The 17,647-nt window shown below is 41.1% G+C and overlaps 1 protein-coding gene across 1 annotated transcript in view; it reads left to right on the top strand.

The window, feature by feature from the left end:
- The window catches only part of b4galt5 (UDP-Gal:betaGlcNAc beta 1,4- galactosyltransferase, polypeptide 5), a 36,658-nt gene extending 22,449 nt beyond the window's left edge, over window positions 1–14,209 (top strand). The window contains exons 2-9 of the mRNA XM_034695243.1: window positions 4,059–4,178; window positions 4,467–4,580; window positions 5,060–5,187; window positions 7,868–7,984; window positions 8,089–8,276; window positions 8,370–8,492; window positions 9,014–9,115; window positions 9,790–14,209. Of these exons, the coding sequence (XP_034551134.1) occupies window positions 4,059–4,178; window positions 4,467–4,580; window positions 5,060–5,187; window positions 7,868–7,984; window positions 8,089–8,276; window positions 8,370–8,492; window positions 9,014–9,115; window positions 9,790–9,937 (1,040 nt within the window). The 3' untranslated portion in view covers window positions 9,938–14,209. The remainder of the gene's footprint in view (window positions 1–4,058; window positions 4,179–4,466; window positions 4,581–5,059; window positions 5,188–7,867; window positions 7,985–8,088; window positions 8,277–8,369; window positions 8,493–9,013; window positions 9,116–9,789) is intronic.
- Window positions 14,210–17,647: the final 3,438 nt, after the last annotated feature.

The following is a 17,647-nucleotide window of genomic DNA, read 5'->3' as shown; positions in this document are numbered from 1 at the left end:
GAACTCCACATCTCTCCTGTCTAATTGCATTTGTCACAGTTTGTAGTCTTGAATACCTTGGCACTAACTATTAGTCCAGTCTCTAGAGTGCACTTTTGATGAGAGAAAAACTGTATGTTTGCTGCTTTATATACATGACATGTTCACATTCTGCATCTTTTTGCCAGAGCACGTGCACTGACCCTTGAAAGAACCTTTTAAAAGGGAACTGAATAAAGCTTCAGGGAAGACATACTGTATGTAAACTCCATGTGCACTAGGCCTGCAGGAAGTGCAATACATATGCAAAGTGCAATTACATTGTTTATTATTAATATAGCAACATGAAGTAAGATAAACAAATATTTTAGCGGCAGTGTGTGGCATGAACATAACAGAAAACACCTTCGGCTTCACCCTCTGCTGTACCGAATAGCTCTGCTAAGCCACTCCCATAGAATGGCACGTGCGTTTTGCTGGGCTGGAGCAGGAAAGTTAAGATTGCCAACCATTGTTACTGCAAACTGCATGTTCCACTCAACAGTCATGATGAACCCCATGCCACTTAAGTTATCATTAAAGTCATGGTATTTGGTCCCACTTATCACTAGGTGTGGTAGCCACTAGGGATGGGTACCGAATTCGGTACTTTTATAGGTACCGACCGAATTCCGTCGGTACTACCGAGTACCGATTCATGTAAAATCAAACGGTACCATGTTTCGGTACCTAGACTAATCCTTATGACTGTGAGGGAGTTGAAGTATAGGCGATTTTTTTTATCCTTTCGCCCTGTAATAAAGTCAGAGGCTGATCGGGTGGACGTCTCTGCTCTCTGCATCTGCGCGGGAGCGTGCCAAACGGGGCCTGCAGCTGACGGGCGCGCACTGACCGCGAGGCAGAACTGCAGGTGGATTAAAGTTTAGTTTTTATTTACAGTCTATGGTTGAGACGAACTCTTTTGCTCCGACTACCTGCCCTGTTTATAACCGTTCTTGTGTGCGTGAATGCACAATAAGTAAGTCGTGTGTCATGTTATTATAAAGAGATGGAGAACTGACTTTTTCCTTTCTGCAGGCATTCACGTGTGTTCATTGATAAACTCCCGAAAGAGCAATTAGACGCCACGAGCACGTGTCAGCTAATATATCTAATCACCTATATAATCATGTTTCTGTTAATTTCATGTTAAATGAAATAAATATGTTAAATAAAAAAAAATGAGATTTTATTATTAAACAAATTAACATTTATTACCACATAAACACACGCAAAAGTACCGAAAATTGGTACCGTCGAGTACCGGTACCGATTCCCAGGTATCGGGTATCGGTACCGTATCGGTTCAAATATGAAAGGTACCCATCCCTAGTAGCCACGGGCTGTGGTTAGCTGTTAACCTCTACAGCTAACATTACTTGTCAGACAAGATAAGCGCAACTTCTTCATCGCTCTTCAGCCCCTACAACACAGGTGTACAGGTGAAGCCATTTCCTTCTTTTGGCTTTTTAGTTTTTTTGCACTGTATGCCAAAGTAGTAAAAAGAGATTTACCCCAAGCCTCCATAGCACCTGACAGACGCAACCTTTGCCTGACAACTGCCAACATGAGTCACATAAAAGCTGGATGGTGCTATGTTTTGTATAGAGTCATTGTGATTGGCTAGCTACAAGAAAGCTCACCCTGACTGGCTGTTTGATTCAGCCTGGATGGGTTTATAAAAACTAAAGAAGAAGAATGAGCAGGTGCTCAAAGACATCAGGCATCATTTTGATTTAGTATTGTCAGTGACATCAAAATCTGTTGTTTAAACATATTTATTTCTGCCTGCTGTTCTTAATGTTACAAATACATTCTCTACTGCCTGAATCCAAAGTTAATGCAAAAAGCATCTTTTTCCACTTCAAGATGAGCACCCAAGTGATCTGAGAGCAGCAGATAGCTAGCTTTGGCGTTGTCTGACTGCATCAGAGTGAGTTAAAAGCATGACCGTTATACATACATAATATGTAAAGTGTATGCATTCCATGCAGAGTGAGAAATCTTCGCTTATTAGAGGTTTTATTATTATACGATTTTTTTAGTGCAATAAATTCAGCCTATTGTAATGTCTTCCGTGCTAATGCACATGTTGGTATGATTATGAAGTTGCAATTCATTGCGCAGTCTTATCGTGCACGCTGGTGCACCTTCTGGTAGAGACATGCATAGATGATGTATATCCATATGTTCGGCAGACAGGAGGAGACGCCTTCGTGTCGAAATATGTCAGTGCCTGCAGGACTGGATCACACCCCAGAAGCCTCTTAGCATTTTTCCATCATATGGTGCCTCAGAAGGCCATCCGTGTGTGTGTGTGTGTGTGTGTGTGTGTGTGTGTGTGTGTGTGTGTGTGTGTGTGTGTGTGTGTGTGTGTGTGTGTGTGTGTGTGTGTGTGTGTGTGTGTGTGTGTGTGGGTGGGTGCATGCGTGTGTGTGTGTGGGTGCGTGCATGCGTGTGTTTGTTTGCTGTGCCACGTCTGCAAGTGCGGCAGTGACAATGCACAGGGTCTAGTCTGTATTCTTCCTTTTCATTATTACTATTATTATACATTGCAGATTTGCTATGGCTGCACTATAATATCTGCATGTGGCAGAGGTGAAATGAGTACATTGGTTCCAGTTACCGCTTAGCCAATAGTCTCTGCAAGCAAGGCAGTTTGTATAAAACAAGATGAATGTGATGGAAACTGTAATACAATTACTAATGACAAATCACATCCAGTAGTTTTCAAGCTCAGCAGTATTACGCACTTGCACACTGGCATGTACACATACACACATCTCTGTGCTTTCACAGATGGGTGTGGATTGTATCGGGATTGCTTTAAGATAAAAACGCTGATTGGATTAATGGATGGTACGGTCAGATTCACTGAAGGGATACTTTAATTTGGCAGCTGTGCAGGGCATGCTGCTCCAAATAAGAAATCTGGAGTAACAGAAAGTGACCCTGGAGGGATGAGTTTAGAAAAATCAACCTCTATTAAGTTGTCTGTTTCATTCAAAAACAGCTTCAAACACTTTCCTGTAAATCTAGATTACACAGCCATTTTACAACCAGAAACAATCTCATGCAAGTGAAACTTTATGGCTGATGCTCTGCATGTGCAAGGTGTTTAAAAGTAACACACAGTTAAACCACATCCCCTCTCCATGTTCTAAGGTTGACCATAGTTTTGACATTATTTAGGTCAACCCTCGCTGAGCGTCTGTGCAAAAAGTTACCCAAAGTAACTGTCATGCAAAACTACACTACAGTTGGAAGAAGAGACTTTTAACACAATATGAGGATGTGGTCAGATCCTGTGATTGTCTGAACATGGTACACGCCTGGCGGGTTTTGTGGTTATTGCAGACATTGAAATGCAGGCGGAAATCTACGGTGCTTCCTCTTTATTTTGTCTGTCTGTTCTCTGTTCTCTCCTGTTACAAAAATATGTATGATAGAATTACAATCATGACTGACAGCACAGCAGTGGCAGCAGCATTATTAGGGCAAACATTGCAATTATCATGCACGAAAGTTGAAAACAACCAATCATTAAAAGTCAATGACTCAGTTCTTGAGTAAGTTTGAGTTGCACATTTTTCCTCTCCACTACTTCTGTTGTAATGGATTAACATTCTAACAGTTGGCTCCTATGGAATGAAAGCCCCTTGATGTGTGGCTGGAAAATCCCCTTTATTAAGTCACCAAGGCAGATAATCAGTTTGGGCCAGATCAGGTGGAAGAGTGTGCTTACACTAGAGCAGGCATTAACATGCTTATGCTCCAAGTTTATCGTTCTCGAGCGTGTGCATTGTTCTGCAGGGGGAAAGATGTTGGTCATGAGTTCACAAATGTGTAAAGACATCAACCTCCCCTTTATTTGATCAGTAGTTGTTTGCTTTTATGTTTTATCATGGGATATTAAGCTGCTTTTTGTCCATTCCTGCTAATATGTCTTACAATCTGCTGGATGAAAAACACTTGTGACTTCCGCCGTTGTCCAAGAATTAAATGGCTTAACGCTTTGTCCCCCCCTCTTTTGTCCACAGTGAATGAGTATGTGTTCATGGTCCAAGCCAGAGGGATCCAGATCAGAGAGAACGTGAAGAACATTGGGGCTCAGGTTCTTGAGCAGGTGGTGAGAGGGGCTTACAGCATCAATGGCACAGGTAAACAAAAAGAAAAGAAAACATACACCAAGGTGTTTTTCTTAGAAAGAGTGTGCAAAGGAATTCAGGTTTGGCCTTGGTTCAATAAAGAAAGTAAAGAAAAAAGAGCTCAGTGTGTTCTCACATAAGCATACAAAGGGCTAAGCTTGGCCAGCAGCAATAAAGGTGAACAGATTAAAAACATCAAAACAATAGAGAGTAAAGGTAGACTCATGCTGATACAGACTGGATTAAGCTGCTGCTGCTGCTGATGGTGATGTTGATACATTTATGTGTGCGTGGCTGCAGATTATTCATACGACTTCAACATGAGCGAGAGCGATGCTCCTCCCACCACATACCTCCCTGAGGACTTCACCTACCTCCCCTCCCAGGTTTGCCCCGAGAGGCTGCCTTCCATGAGTGAGTACTGTGATTTGTTCTCAAGTTTGACTTTGATACGAGCTCAGCAAGTGAATCTGTGAAACATATCAGGCACCAAAAGTCTCCTTGTTTGAACTTTTTAGACAAAGACATGCTTATTTGTGCATATTTGTTTTCCAAATGACAGCTAAAGTGGTTCAGGGCTTGTGTTTGATTTTAGTTTAAATTGGTGATGCACCTAACTTTATTTAACAACGTATCCTCCTGATTGCTCAACTGATACCAGTTTTGACATGCATTGTTCTTCTTCCCCCTCTTTCCTCCTTCTCTATACCTCTCTCACTTCCATTTCTGAATATAACAATTATGTGTTCCCTGATTCTTCTTTTTACTTAAATGTTATTCAGATGCACACCAGTCTTTTGCTAGTCATCCCCTTGTGTCTTTTTTCATCATATTTATGTAATTTTATGGCTAAATTGATGTATTCTTTCTCTCCCTGTTTTTCTCACACATAGAGGGCAGGCTGGAGGTGAATATGAGCGAGGTTTCTCTGGAGGAGATGGAGAGATCCTTGCTGGAGAGAGAGCCCAGCATGGCCCCTGGAGGCTACTGGAAGCCCAAAGACTGTTTACCTCGTTGGAAGGTATGTGTGGATGTGACAGTGTTCGGACAGCTATTCACTGAAAAGCACTGTAGGAAATACTCTGAGTAAAGCATGAGAGAAGTGTACAACAGAAACTGCTGCTTACACACAGAGGTCCCTGGATGGTTATGGTATGAAAATGATCAGAGAAATTTGGACAGATAATTTAAAGCAGAGTATTCAACTCTTTCAGTTCATTCGTTTACATAAATAGAAAACAGGGACAGATTTATGACTATGGACACCAGGATAAACTAACACAAGCTTGAGAATAGGGCCCAAGCTCAAAACAGAGTGAATTGAATCTCATTTTGTACTAAAAATTCTAGGTGTTAAACAATGCATGTATTAACAGTTACATGTAATTCTGGACTAACTGTTGAACTGTTTTATCAGCAGCGACTCAACACACAACCAAACGTTCTCTCAAGAAGTTTGTTTTCCTTTGGTTTACAAGGTAGAATACATTATTTTAAACTTATGGCAGGTAGAAAAGATGAAATAATAACACTTTAAATATCTGATTACTGAGTTAAGTGGCTAATCTGTCATTTTTAATTTCTTATACTTATCTTTATTGTTTTTCAGAATTCCCAGCACACTCTTATGAAGGGCTGCAAAAAGCTCAGTTCATATGATGTCATCCTACAACTTAAATTAATTAATAGTGATTTATGCTCCATTCCAATACCTCATCTCTTTACACTGAATCAACTGAGATAAAATTAAAGGTGTAGTGTGAAGAACTTTTCTGTATCTTGCACTGCCATGTTTCTACAGTAACGTAGAACTGACAAACTAGTAAAGATCAACATCATAGCAGCTTTTTGACCTTGAAGGCCACCGTCCCTTCATCAACAGGAGAGGTTAGCATATAGTGATTCAATTCAGAATTTAACTACTAGATATCCCTTAATATACCCATTTATACACACTGACTGTACCTTTAACTTTCAACACAAAAGGAAGTGGTTTTGAAATATGGAAAGTTTTTTTTTTTTTTTTCAGAGCTAGAAGCACTTCAGAAACCTTAAAAAAAAAACGTTCACAAAATCATTTTTTTTTATTTTTTTTTTAAGAAAACACTTTTCCATTCAACTTCAGATAAAATTCTAATAATCCAAAAAAATTCTAAAAGACATTAAATATTAAATAATTAAGGTGCCCATTCTATAGTAAAAGTGGAGCAAATAATCTATATCAGATTTTGAACTATGGCAGCATTCACACTCAAACCACGCACAATCATGTGAGAGCTTAAGATAAGATAAGATATTTCTTTATTGATCCCAGGGGGGGAATTCGGTTGTTACAGCAACCCAGACATAAGTACAATCAAGAAAATGTTTGAATAAGTAAAATAAAAATAGATGAATAAAATAATACAGATTTAAGATATATACAAATGTTACAAATGGTTTAAATTGTGGTAATCACAGGCAGTATTAAAAAAGCTTGTGTCAGACACATACTTTTCCACAACTTCCTTTTTTTCTGTCACTAACCATACAAATCAGGATGATGCCCTCACTCTGAACAACATTCAATCAACATACACATAGAGTCATCAATCCTAACCACAGGTTCCTCTGTGTTTTGTTTGAGCAGTTTCAATCTTAGTCAACCCCCTTTTCTACTGTGTGCTCTCTCTTTTTATCACTTTCTTTTTTTGGCTAACTGAGCAGTCTTGCCTGCCATCTGTCTGTCTGCATATCTCTCACATTCATGCCCTGAGGGACCGTGTATGTTCTGACAATCATCTCTGTATCTCTCTTATTTACCGGCAATCATTTTCTTATCCACCGCAACAGTCTCACTCTCTGAACCACTCATTGTCTCCTATTCCACTTGCTTTTTGTTCCTTCCTGTCACAGTTTTCTTTTTACCCAGCTTCAAAGGAAACTTTAAAAAACAGAGACTGTCATAGCAACCAGCAGTCTATGGGGGAAAATGAACACCTTTCACAGACGTTTAGAGGCTCAGTAGCTCTATGATTGATGCATGCCACATCTCATTGTGGAAATTAGATTTTCAAGGACCTGACACTTGTTTGCAGTGGATTTTTGTGTTGATAAGTGTTTTTGTTTTTTTTTGCTGTCTTCACACACACTTTCCCATTTACCTAATGCTGAGAGATTGCAACTCCCAGAACATTCACTCGGAACAAATTGGACACTCATCAGCACGTATCAGCACACAATGTACCCCTGTGTGTCCCTACACATGAACATGCAGTTCCTTTATTGTCAATATGCAGTGTTAAATTAAATTAAGAAATGCTTTACCTTAAGTGGTCCACATTCAGGCATGTATGCTTAGTACATAATGTATTTTGCAAAGCACACATGTATATTGCTCAGCAAACTACATAGTTTACTGTATTCAGGCATCCCCAGTTAACAGAGAAGCAAACATTCATTCAAGTTACAATGTTTATTGCACAGTACCCATGTTTTTGTACAGTTATGAATGTATAAAGCATGGTTGTATATTATAGAAAAATATTTTGCACTAGCTTAAATGTGATTGTTGCACAAAGAGCAGGAGGGGAATAGGAGAAGGGTGTAATGCACTGGATCATGGAGGTTGGTTTGTTTGTGGGGTTGGGATTGGGAAGAAGTCAGGATGTCAGTGTGGTACATGTAAATTTATTGTAGTCGACTCCATTTGTGTCCCTTAGGTGGCAATCCTAGTCCCGTTCAGGAACCGACATGAACATTTACCCATCCTCCTAAGACATCTGGTACCAGTGCTGCAGAAACAGAGACTCCAGTTTGCCTTTTATGTCATAGAGCAGGTATGAACACAAGTATTCGAAGGATGTGACCGTTGGTGAAAAGTTGAAACTCCTCAAACTTACAGAATTGTTATGACAGGAAAGTTTCTCCTTTAAATTCTCAGGGAGGCACAGAGCCATTCAACAGAGCCATGCTGTTCAATGTGGGCTACAAGGAGGCCATGAAGGACCTGGACTGGGACTGTCTCCTCTTCCACGACGTGGACCACCTCATGGAGAACGACAGAAACTACTATGGCTGCACAGACATGCCTCGACACTTTGCGGTCAAACTCGACAAGTACTCCTACATGTGAGTCCTGAATCTGTCCCAACGGGCAACATCATTACTAATGTGATCCTTACTTAATATTAATTTAATATATGTAATTGTCTCCCCCTCAAGCCTTCCATATAATGAGTTCTTCGGTGGTGTCAGTGGCCTGACGGTGAAGCAGTTCAAAAAGATTAATGGATTTCCTAATGCTTTCTGGGGCTGGGGAGGAGAGGACGATGACCTCTGGAACAGGTGAGTTGAACACACAAACACACATAAGCACACACACACAAATCATTCTCCTGTCTAGCAGAGTAGGAGCATGAGAGAGTCACTATTGTTGACATGAGGCGTATTCAAAAGATGGGTTGGACCAGTTTCGCGCACAGCAGGCTTTGTATTAGTTTTTATGTTTTCAGGTTTTCTTTTTTTTTTATCCATGTGCCCTTGTCACACAGCATTGTCGTCCCTCCCCCCCGCCTACACAGCTCTCAGGCAGCTGCACACACTCCAAGCTCTCAAAACACACTGTCAATTCTAACTAGTTTGTTTTTGTTTCTTTTGGTAATGATCCTTTTTGTATGCAAACACTGCGAAACCTTCCCCTCTTTTACGTCCATATCATGTGGCACACAGAGTAAACATGATTGTACGGAGACCCAAGTGATGTCTATTGTGCTTCCTTTGAAAATATGACAATAAAAGATAATACAATGCTTGCTCTGTCTTGTCTCTGTACACTATAGATTAATGAGCATTAAATGTTTGTGTAGGGTGCAGTACGCCAACTACTCAGTAAGTAGACCGCACGGAGATCAGGGACGCTACATGTCGATCCCACATCACCACCGCGGGGAGGTCCAGTTTCTCGGAAGGTTAGTATCAATGCATGAATGGATCATTCACATGCACACGTGCACACACAGATACACACTTTGGTCTAAAGTGGAGGATAATTAGAAGGAGGCTTAGGCTCATGTGGTGTAAGCCAGTCACATGAAAAGCCAGAACAGTGACTTTGAGAGATTTTAGACTCTTTTAAAGACTTTGCATGTGATACGCTTGTATGCTTTGGGGCTGGATTCCAATCATTCCCACTCTTGATTACTTAGAACAGCTACAGAACAAATGTTTCTTTCATTTCACAATATTAAAAAAAAAACTGAAGGAAGTGACAACAGGAAGGAAAAGAACATTTTCCCCCCTCAAAAGAAAGTGTTTTTGTAATGCATCCATAAAATTGTTCTGATTAATGTCAGTGTATTCAGGCTGACAACACTGCAGCAATCTGCTGATGAGTCAATCCCATGTAGATAAATATGCAACTGCTACTTTCTGTCAGACACTCTCAATGTCAGCCAAGTTTTCTATTACAGCGATGATGAAACCTGTTCCACTGCTCGTGTCTTTCTTCATTAAACCTCAGGTGCCACTCCATTTAACATGTCAAACCTGAACTATAAACTTGCTTCCCTGCATAGGGTGCAGAAGTGTTATTTGTAAGCCTTCCAATCCCTTCAGCTGACTAATTAGCTGTCTGGTCTTGCAGGTATAGTTTGCTACGCCACTCAAAGGAGAGACAAAAAGTGGATGGTCTAAACAACCTCAACTACTCCCCCCTAGTGTCCAGGAGGCCTCTCTACACCAACATCACAGTCAGTTTGAGCAGAAAGCTTGCACCCGTAGCTGACTACTGATGTGGGCACAGCTGGACTGCAAAAACATCTGGGAATCAAAGTCCTCTGGGACATCAGCCATATCTCACCAGTTGCAGCACTGCTTAGGACTTTTAAGTTGGTTGATATTTTTTTTTTGCTTTGTTTGTTTTGTTTGTATGCAAAGAAAGGAGACTCAGAAATAAGTATGTTGGATGAAACATAAACAGAATTAAGGATAAATGCTGCACTTGCTTGTGCCACAGTCCATCACTCTTCTCATCTGGGCTTCTGTAGTCTGCAGTCTCCACATGCCTTTTGCACCATTTTGGCCTTCAGCATTCATCCATTCATTCATTCATTTCCTTATCCAACCCTTCACTAGTGTGCTTGTTTATGAAAATAAGCCATGATTCACATGCACATTAGCGCACACACACATACACATGCGCACACACATTAGCTATACGTACATGTGCTGACACGGTCCCCGAGGCTTTGATTTTTTTTTTTTACTTTACTCTTGCACATCTTCTTTTAGAAAAATGCAGTAAGCCTGTGAAAACATTTTTGCATGCACACACACGACCACACTTCAACTTAAACCGAGCGGACTCTTGCAGCTGGTTCTGCAGAAGGTATGCCAAATCTACAAGTGAAGAGAGTGAGAGAAAATGCTATTAAAAAAAAAGAGTGCTTGTTTTCAGTTCTGTATACTGTATGTGAAATCCTAAGTTTAGAGAATATTAATACCTTAATCATCTCTGACCAACTATGTTTTGTCCTGTGAACATACCATTTAAAGACTGTGATGTTTGTGTTGCGTAGTTGCATTTAACGTTCTGGCTGCCTGCAAGTGGCTGTATGTTGGAGAGCGACGCTCATCCTGTTAGCAATAAGCTGTAATATCCGACAGCAGAACTTAGACCTGACTTCCTCACTCCACAGATGCAATAGCATGGGTGCTAGCATACCCTCATTGGACTAGAGAGACGGAGTGACTGCGTATGCAAACCTCACACTCATCACACCTTTGCCTAAGCAAACATACCACCCATTCGGAACCTGTGTGTGTGTCTACGTGCCCGTCTGTGTGTATACAAGTGAGGGAGAGCTATGCAAATGGCCTGTATGTATCCTGTTGTCAGTGCAAAGGTCTTAAGGGTGACCTCCCAGACACTTTACCCCTGAAACTGTGACAGACTGACTTTCGAACCTCACTTTGTGTGTGGTGTGTGAGTCCAGACCAGGGAGAGAAAAAAAAACCATTGCCGTTTTACTTTTAGATCCCACATCCTCAATATTTACTCACCTTCATTTTTACGATAGAGGAAGCAGAGGAAGAGAATACTTGATTGCCGTCACTGTCACTGGTGTTTACAGAAGCTTTTGCTTTGTTATTTTTCAGATTGTCTAGTGTTTGCAATATAGCTAGCCAGCCCTGCTCCACTGTGGGTGCTGGGTAAACTGTATCTCTACAACCAATATATGGCTGCCTTTATTTTTTTAAAAGACTCTTCTTTATCTAGATGTGGATAGGGAAAAGCAGAGCTGAATGCGCATTGAAGCAACTTGTGAGTAACCCTTGATTAGCTTTGTTAGCTTGTGGCTTGACAATTTGCTCAAATGAATCAAACTTTGAAGTGTTTAGGTCTTAGCAGACGGTGTGTAGGGTGGCGTGCAGGCAAACATTGTGCACTGACACAGACTGAGAGCACTCTAACAGAACATACAAGTTGCTAGGAACCCCCTCCTCTGATATTTGTGCTTGACAGTGTTGATTCTGAGTAAAAAAAAAAAAATCCCAATACTGTAAATGTAATTCCTTTGTAGAAAAAAAACAACATACAGACACTTTCTCCTCACTGTCTGTCCTCTGGTCATGCAGCTACTTCATTTCACACAGATCGCCTTGTATGCATTTCTTAAGATGTATGTTTTGGGGGATTACATGGGTGGTTGACAAACTGTTGTGTTCCCACTATGAAATAAGAAGTATAGAGGCTGGACCTCGTTTTATTTATTTGATCTTTTATGGATTATTTTCTGTAATTGTTCAGTTTTTATTTTTCTTGCGGTTGATGTGATGATTTAGTAGATGACATATGACAGACTGTGTTAGATGCACTGAAACTTGTAGTTGTGTGTATTTCTGTGGGGCTGTGGGGTTCAGGTCTGTGTAAACGGGGTGCTGTTTCATTTCATTTCGACACAGACTAATGATGAAATGGAACAGGACCGCTAAACTGGTGTGTGTAAATCTGCTGAACAGACATCGGAGGAGGCCATTTTGTGTGACAACCACAGGAAGAGCAAGACGCCTATCAGAAAACGCTAGCGGCCCCAGTCTTTCACTGAGCACCTCCTTTTAATACTAATTGATAATCAATGGTGCTGACCTTCCAGAGCTCCCTTTAAGGGGTTCTCTCTCTCTCTCACTGGAACCAACTCCTACACCATAAAGGCTAGAATCAACAGTCAAAACATTCCTCAAACTTGTATGGCTCTTTCATGTCATTCCAACCTGTAGTGATTGTTTTTACGTCCTTGCCAGGCTATCCTGGCGCCTTTTCATTCTACCAGGTGAAGCTGATTTGTGTATTTATTTTCCTGCTTCATCCTCACACACAGTAGCACGTGTTTACCTCTTAGCCAGGCACTCAGGAGGTTCCCAGTGAAAGTCGCGGACAGTAGCGGCATACGTGTTAAGTTTTCTTTTCCATGTGTGTTTGAGTGAAATGGCTTAACCTTTCATAGGTTTGATTGTCCTCCATGTAGAGTTTTTTTGTTTGTTTGTTTGTATTCATTCTGTTTTACAGCACTGATAAGATTCATACCTAGGACCTGGTTGTGAACAACTCACAGGTCCATGTCTTGGACTTGATACATACATGCTACGCTGTACATTATCTTTTTTTTTGTTGCGTTGCTTTGAATTAAAAGCTAGATGGACACATAGGAAAAGCCAATTGATGATGTAAGCAACCTTTCAAAAGAAATAGGCCCTTTTAAAGACCTTTGAGTCCATTTGTAAGGGATCTAAACTCCACATTGTAGAATGAGTAGCTCCATCGGCTAACACCATAAAAAATCAGATGTGTTTTTTTGTGACTACACGACAGCTCTGAGCACTAGATGGCTGAAAACAGGGGCTAGTATCAGTCAGTGCTTTTCTGCTTTTTATCCAGAACAGGAAATGTTAGTTTTCTGTTAAGAGCATGCTGACAGTCTGTTCCTGTTCTATTTACTGTAAAAGGTCTCAATCAAGACCAAAACCAGGCCTGCTGCTCACCCCAAGAGGTTTCATCCTCTCATAATCTCACCTACTCTGATCCATTCTGTGCCAGTTTGAATGAAGGGACCATTCTTTGGCCGTCTGACAAAACCGGCAGCCTTAAAGCTTCTTAATTTATTGCAGTGTTTTTTTTTTTCCACACAAGTTTTTATTTTTTTTATAAGCGGAAAAATATTTAAATCGAAAAAAGTGCATATCAAGAAAATGATCATTGTAAATATTGTTGTGTGTAGTGTTTTAGAAGTTCTATAGGGTCTTAAATCACTACAGAAGCTAGCATAAAGAACAAGGCTTTTTGGAGGGATTTGGCTGAGGATGTTATCGGGTGCCATTTAAGTGCTAGTGAAGCTTACACAGAGACATCAACGTTTTTACATCACCCTGCACAGCCTTCCTTTTTTTCTTGAAATAAAGATATCCCATGAATTTTTAACTTCCTCTTACGGTCCCTGAGGTGTTCTGCTCTCCTGAGACCTCCTTGTACCATGCATGTTGTAGCCACCGAAGAGACATATTACAGCAGACGTGGGCATCAGTTCTCACATGTGCGATCAGTGTCCTTGTTTCTGCCTGTGATGTCTCTTTGATAGCGACAGCAGCGTGGGGTAAGGCACAGGTCAGAGGGAAGCACTGCAGGATAGCGAGTGTCAGCCAAAAACACCATATGCTTACAATGCAACCAAACACAGGCACCCAAAAACCAGCCACACAATCCACTCTAAAATCTACACTGATTAATTTTTTTGTATGAAAGCTAACTATTAATAAAAAAAAATAAACAAAAAGAAAACAGATTGCTAAATTTAAGATATATCTTCTCTGATTGTAAGGAGAGAAACTCTCCTTGAATTGAAGCCATTTGAAGCCACTTGTCGAAACTTGATGTCAGCCTTATGTGAATCCGTTTGTGTATCGGCATATTATCTTTTGATTATTGAAATTTGTATGATGGAGATTTTTCTTTTATACCATCATTGTTATTGTCAAAGTACACCAATAAAATGAGACTTGTAAAGATACTGGCTGCCTCGTCTTGTCCTGTTTTTTGCTGTGCATGAACCTCAGTGTTCTGGCCTCTACCAAAGCATCTCCTCTCTGCACAGTCAAAGAGGCTCTATTTTAGATCTTCAGAATAATAATGTGCTTGTGCTGCGTACTATGACTGCTGGATGGAGTGTTAACAGGCGTGCACACAGCCATTCTTCCTGTAAAGAGACATTTAGTTCACACTTCAGTACTCATACAATACACAGAGCTCAGATTTGGCAACAGTTAGAGCATGAGCTGCCAGTGAGAGGGCTCTGCTGGGAGAATTGGACTTTGGTTTCAAACAACGGCTGTCACTTTTTTGTTGCCTGTGTGGCGCAGATGAGGAAATGATAGTAACACTGGGAGATGTTCATTGATTGTGTCCAAGAGGACGTTCCTCCAGTTTCTTTCATTAATTTAACAAAGCATGGTTTCAGATTCCTCAATTTGGAGATACTTAACAAAGTTTGCTTGTAATTTAATTGCCAGCATGATCACCCAGGGGCAGATGAGATACAAACAGCATCATGCCATCTCTTAAACAGAGGATTCTTGTCTGAGTTTTTGGCTCTTGTGATTCCCATTTAAACCTCAGCTTCTCACAACAAGATTCTTCAACTTTAGTACAGTTCTTTAAATAGCCCCACTTTCCCCTCTCTACTGTGAGTGGGTTCATGTGTGAATCTGTCTGTGCATGTTCTTCATTCAGAACCCCAAACAAAGATGTTTCTTGTTGCGATTGTCCAGCCTGTCACCCATGGAGGAAAAACAGAGATCAGAAAGAGATGCTGGGATGAGGGGTCGCTTAAGATTCAATGAATCGGAGCAGCTCCAGCCCCTGTGGCATTTAGCGCATTAACTGCACATCTCCTCTAGTTAGCAGAAGTGACAGCTGATAATTGAATTACACTCTATTGGAAAGAAATGCTTAGTGGCAGGGAGGGTAACTACATGGGAATTTAAATGCATTCCCCAGAATTGGTGAACCAATTTCCACTCTGTTGTCCTCAGCAAAATGTGAAAGTTAGGAAAGGAATAAATGTGCAAAAAGCCTCCATTTATCCCCTCTAAAAATGCCTCTGCTTCTCCTCTGATGTGTAACAGTACTAGCAGTGTGTGTGGGAATCTTGGCAGAGGCTCAAGGCCCGGCTGGAGTAGCGACATCTTAATGGAGTCCGGGAAACACAAGGCTTTGGTATGCTAACACTTGTGTCACTTAGCTGTCAGACACACAGAGGGCAGCTCTTAAGATCTCAAGAGCCGTCCTGGCATGTGTGTACTACACGCGCCGGCACACATACACATCCGTTATTAATTCATCCACACGTTTCCTCTTGAGCGTTATGCCTCTCAAAGGCTTTGATGCCTTTGTCTGCTGCTTGTGTGCGCCTGTGTCAGTGCACTTCTCCCTGCAGTGTCTTAAACTGGAATCTGCATCAGGAAATAGCTGAATAACTACATTTGTGGCTTTCAGTGGTGCAGAATCACAATACACTCTTCATGCACGCTTCCTCCTTGCTACTGCTTTTGCATTTGTGCGTGTATGTGTGTCATTTCACGCACAAGCTCAGGGACACAACCAGAGAGACGTGCCCTTTAGCTTTCTCCAATTTTTAGCTTTGTGTGTAGCTTCTATATGATATATGTGCTGACATCATGCATTAAAGGCCTGTGCTCTCATATCTGCTTAAATCAGATGTTTGAGTAATAGAGCACAACAGTACCTTATGGGAACTTGTGTGCGTATGTGTGTGTGAGTATGTACTGTCTCATGCATGTGCAAGAGGAGGAAGCAGAGGAAGAGAGGAGCCAGTGTGCCCAAGCATGTGTAGATGTCACATGAATTTGTAATGTTGCTAGGTGTTATGTAACTATTTGTCATGCTCTCAGGTTTGAACATTACACAGCATTAAAGCAACTACCTTATCCTCCTCTCTGCTTCCATTTCCTCCTCCCCTGTCTTCTGTGTCTCATGTGGGTCACAGATAGGACAGTCCTTTGTGTGTTGCTGCCTCCCAAGGGACGGCGGAGAATCCAGCTGCTGTCAGGCCCTGGGGTTTAATGTAACACTTCTACTGTTTTTGTTGCGTATATGCTTGTGCATCCAAGCAGGCTCGTAATTCTCTTCTGTTGTGACTCCTGCCTGCTTTCCCATCAGGGAACAAGGGATGAAGCCACAGAGGGACTGAGAAGGTTGTAACACATCTGCTTTCAATTCTGGCACTCTTCATCCTTGACACGGCTGTGCTCTCTGTCATGTTGTCCAACCTTTATTCCCCTAGCTGCCCTGCCTATGTCACATCTCTGTCTATCAACCTGAGTATTAGACTTCATCATTTCAGCTCCCTTCCTCCCTCAACTGTCACAGCTATACTTTTTTTTAACTGCACTTCTTGTTTCATCCATTCCATATTGTCCTCCTTTCTCATGCCCTCAGTTACACAATTCTGATTCCATATTTCTCTTTGTGACCTCCACCCACTCCATCCGCTCCAGCGTATTTATTTCATGTCTAGCCTCTGGTTTTCATTATGTTTTGATTGCTTCATCCTGCTCTGGTTACCGAAAGATGTTGTGTTTAAAAACTATGTGCTGATGCTGTACAGAAGACCTGCTGACGGCGCTTCACTCGTGCGAAGTCAACTCATTTTTACAGCTCATTTCACACAGCTTCATTCATTCTCACTGAGTCTCGCCCCAACCTCTGACTCCACAAACATCCTCCACACTCTCAACCTAATGACCTCACCTTATCATCTGACCACCTCATGTGACCAGTCTTGTGAGCAAGTGAGCTGTACTCGTACTTTTTCTGTTCTTTTTTTTTTTTTTTTTTTATCACAGAAGCCAACTCTCCTTTATATATCAGTTTGGTTTTGTCAGGAGTTTTTAGTTAGAATGAATTTCTCTCACAGAAACTGCTTACTCTGTGCAGTCACACCTCGTATCCCTACTGCCAATATGCTGCGCAGCATATATTAATGATACACTTCTGGTCCCCATTACATGCTGACAGCTAGTTAATCAGAGAGAGATGATGCTGTCTTAAACTATGCGCTGATATCCTGCAAAACCCTGCAGACAGTGCAACTTGACAAGGCTCAGTCATAATTCAATATGTTTGCTGTCCCTACACTGTAAGAGAAGTTAATGCAATGCAGCTTTTTTTTTTTAACATAAGGAAGTTCATTATGTTACATACTGTCTCATTTCTCATTTTGACCAAACATAGGAACCTCTGCAGTTGCACTTTTTCATTTCAAAATCACTTACACTAGAGGGAGGTGCTCATCCATTGAAAAGTTTTCACTGTGTTTCAGTTACTTGCTCGCTCCATAGCCTGTTGGTATGAATAAAATGACTTTAGCAGTGATAATAATATTAACAATATCTGTTTAAAGATCACTGAAGTGAACCAGAGTTACTTT

This window comes from Notolabrus celidotus, chromosome 11 (genome assembly GCF_009762535.1).
Source record: "Notolabrus celidotus isolate fNotCel1 chromosome 11, fNotCel1.pri, whole genome shotgun sequence".
NCBI classification, from domain to species: Eukaryota; Metazoa; Chordata; class Actinopteri; order Labriformes; family Labridae; genus Notolabrus; species Notolabrus celidotus.
Note: the sequence above shows the minus strand (reverse complement) of the source record. Positions and strands in the feature narration are given on the sequence as shown.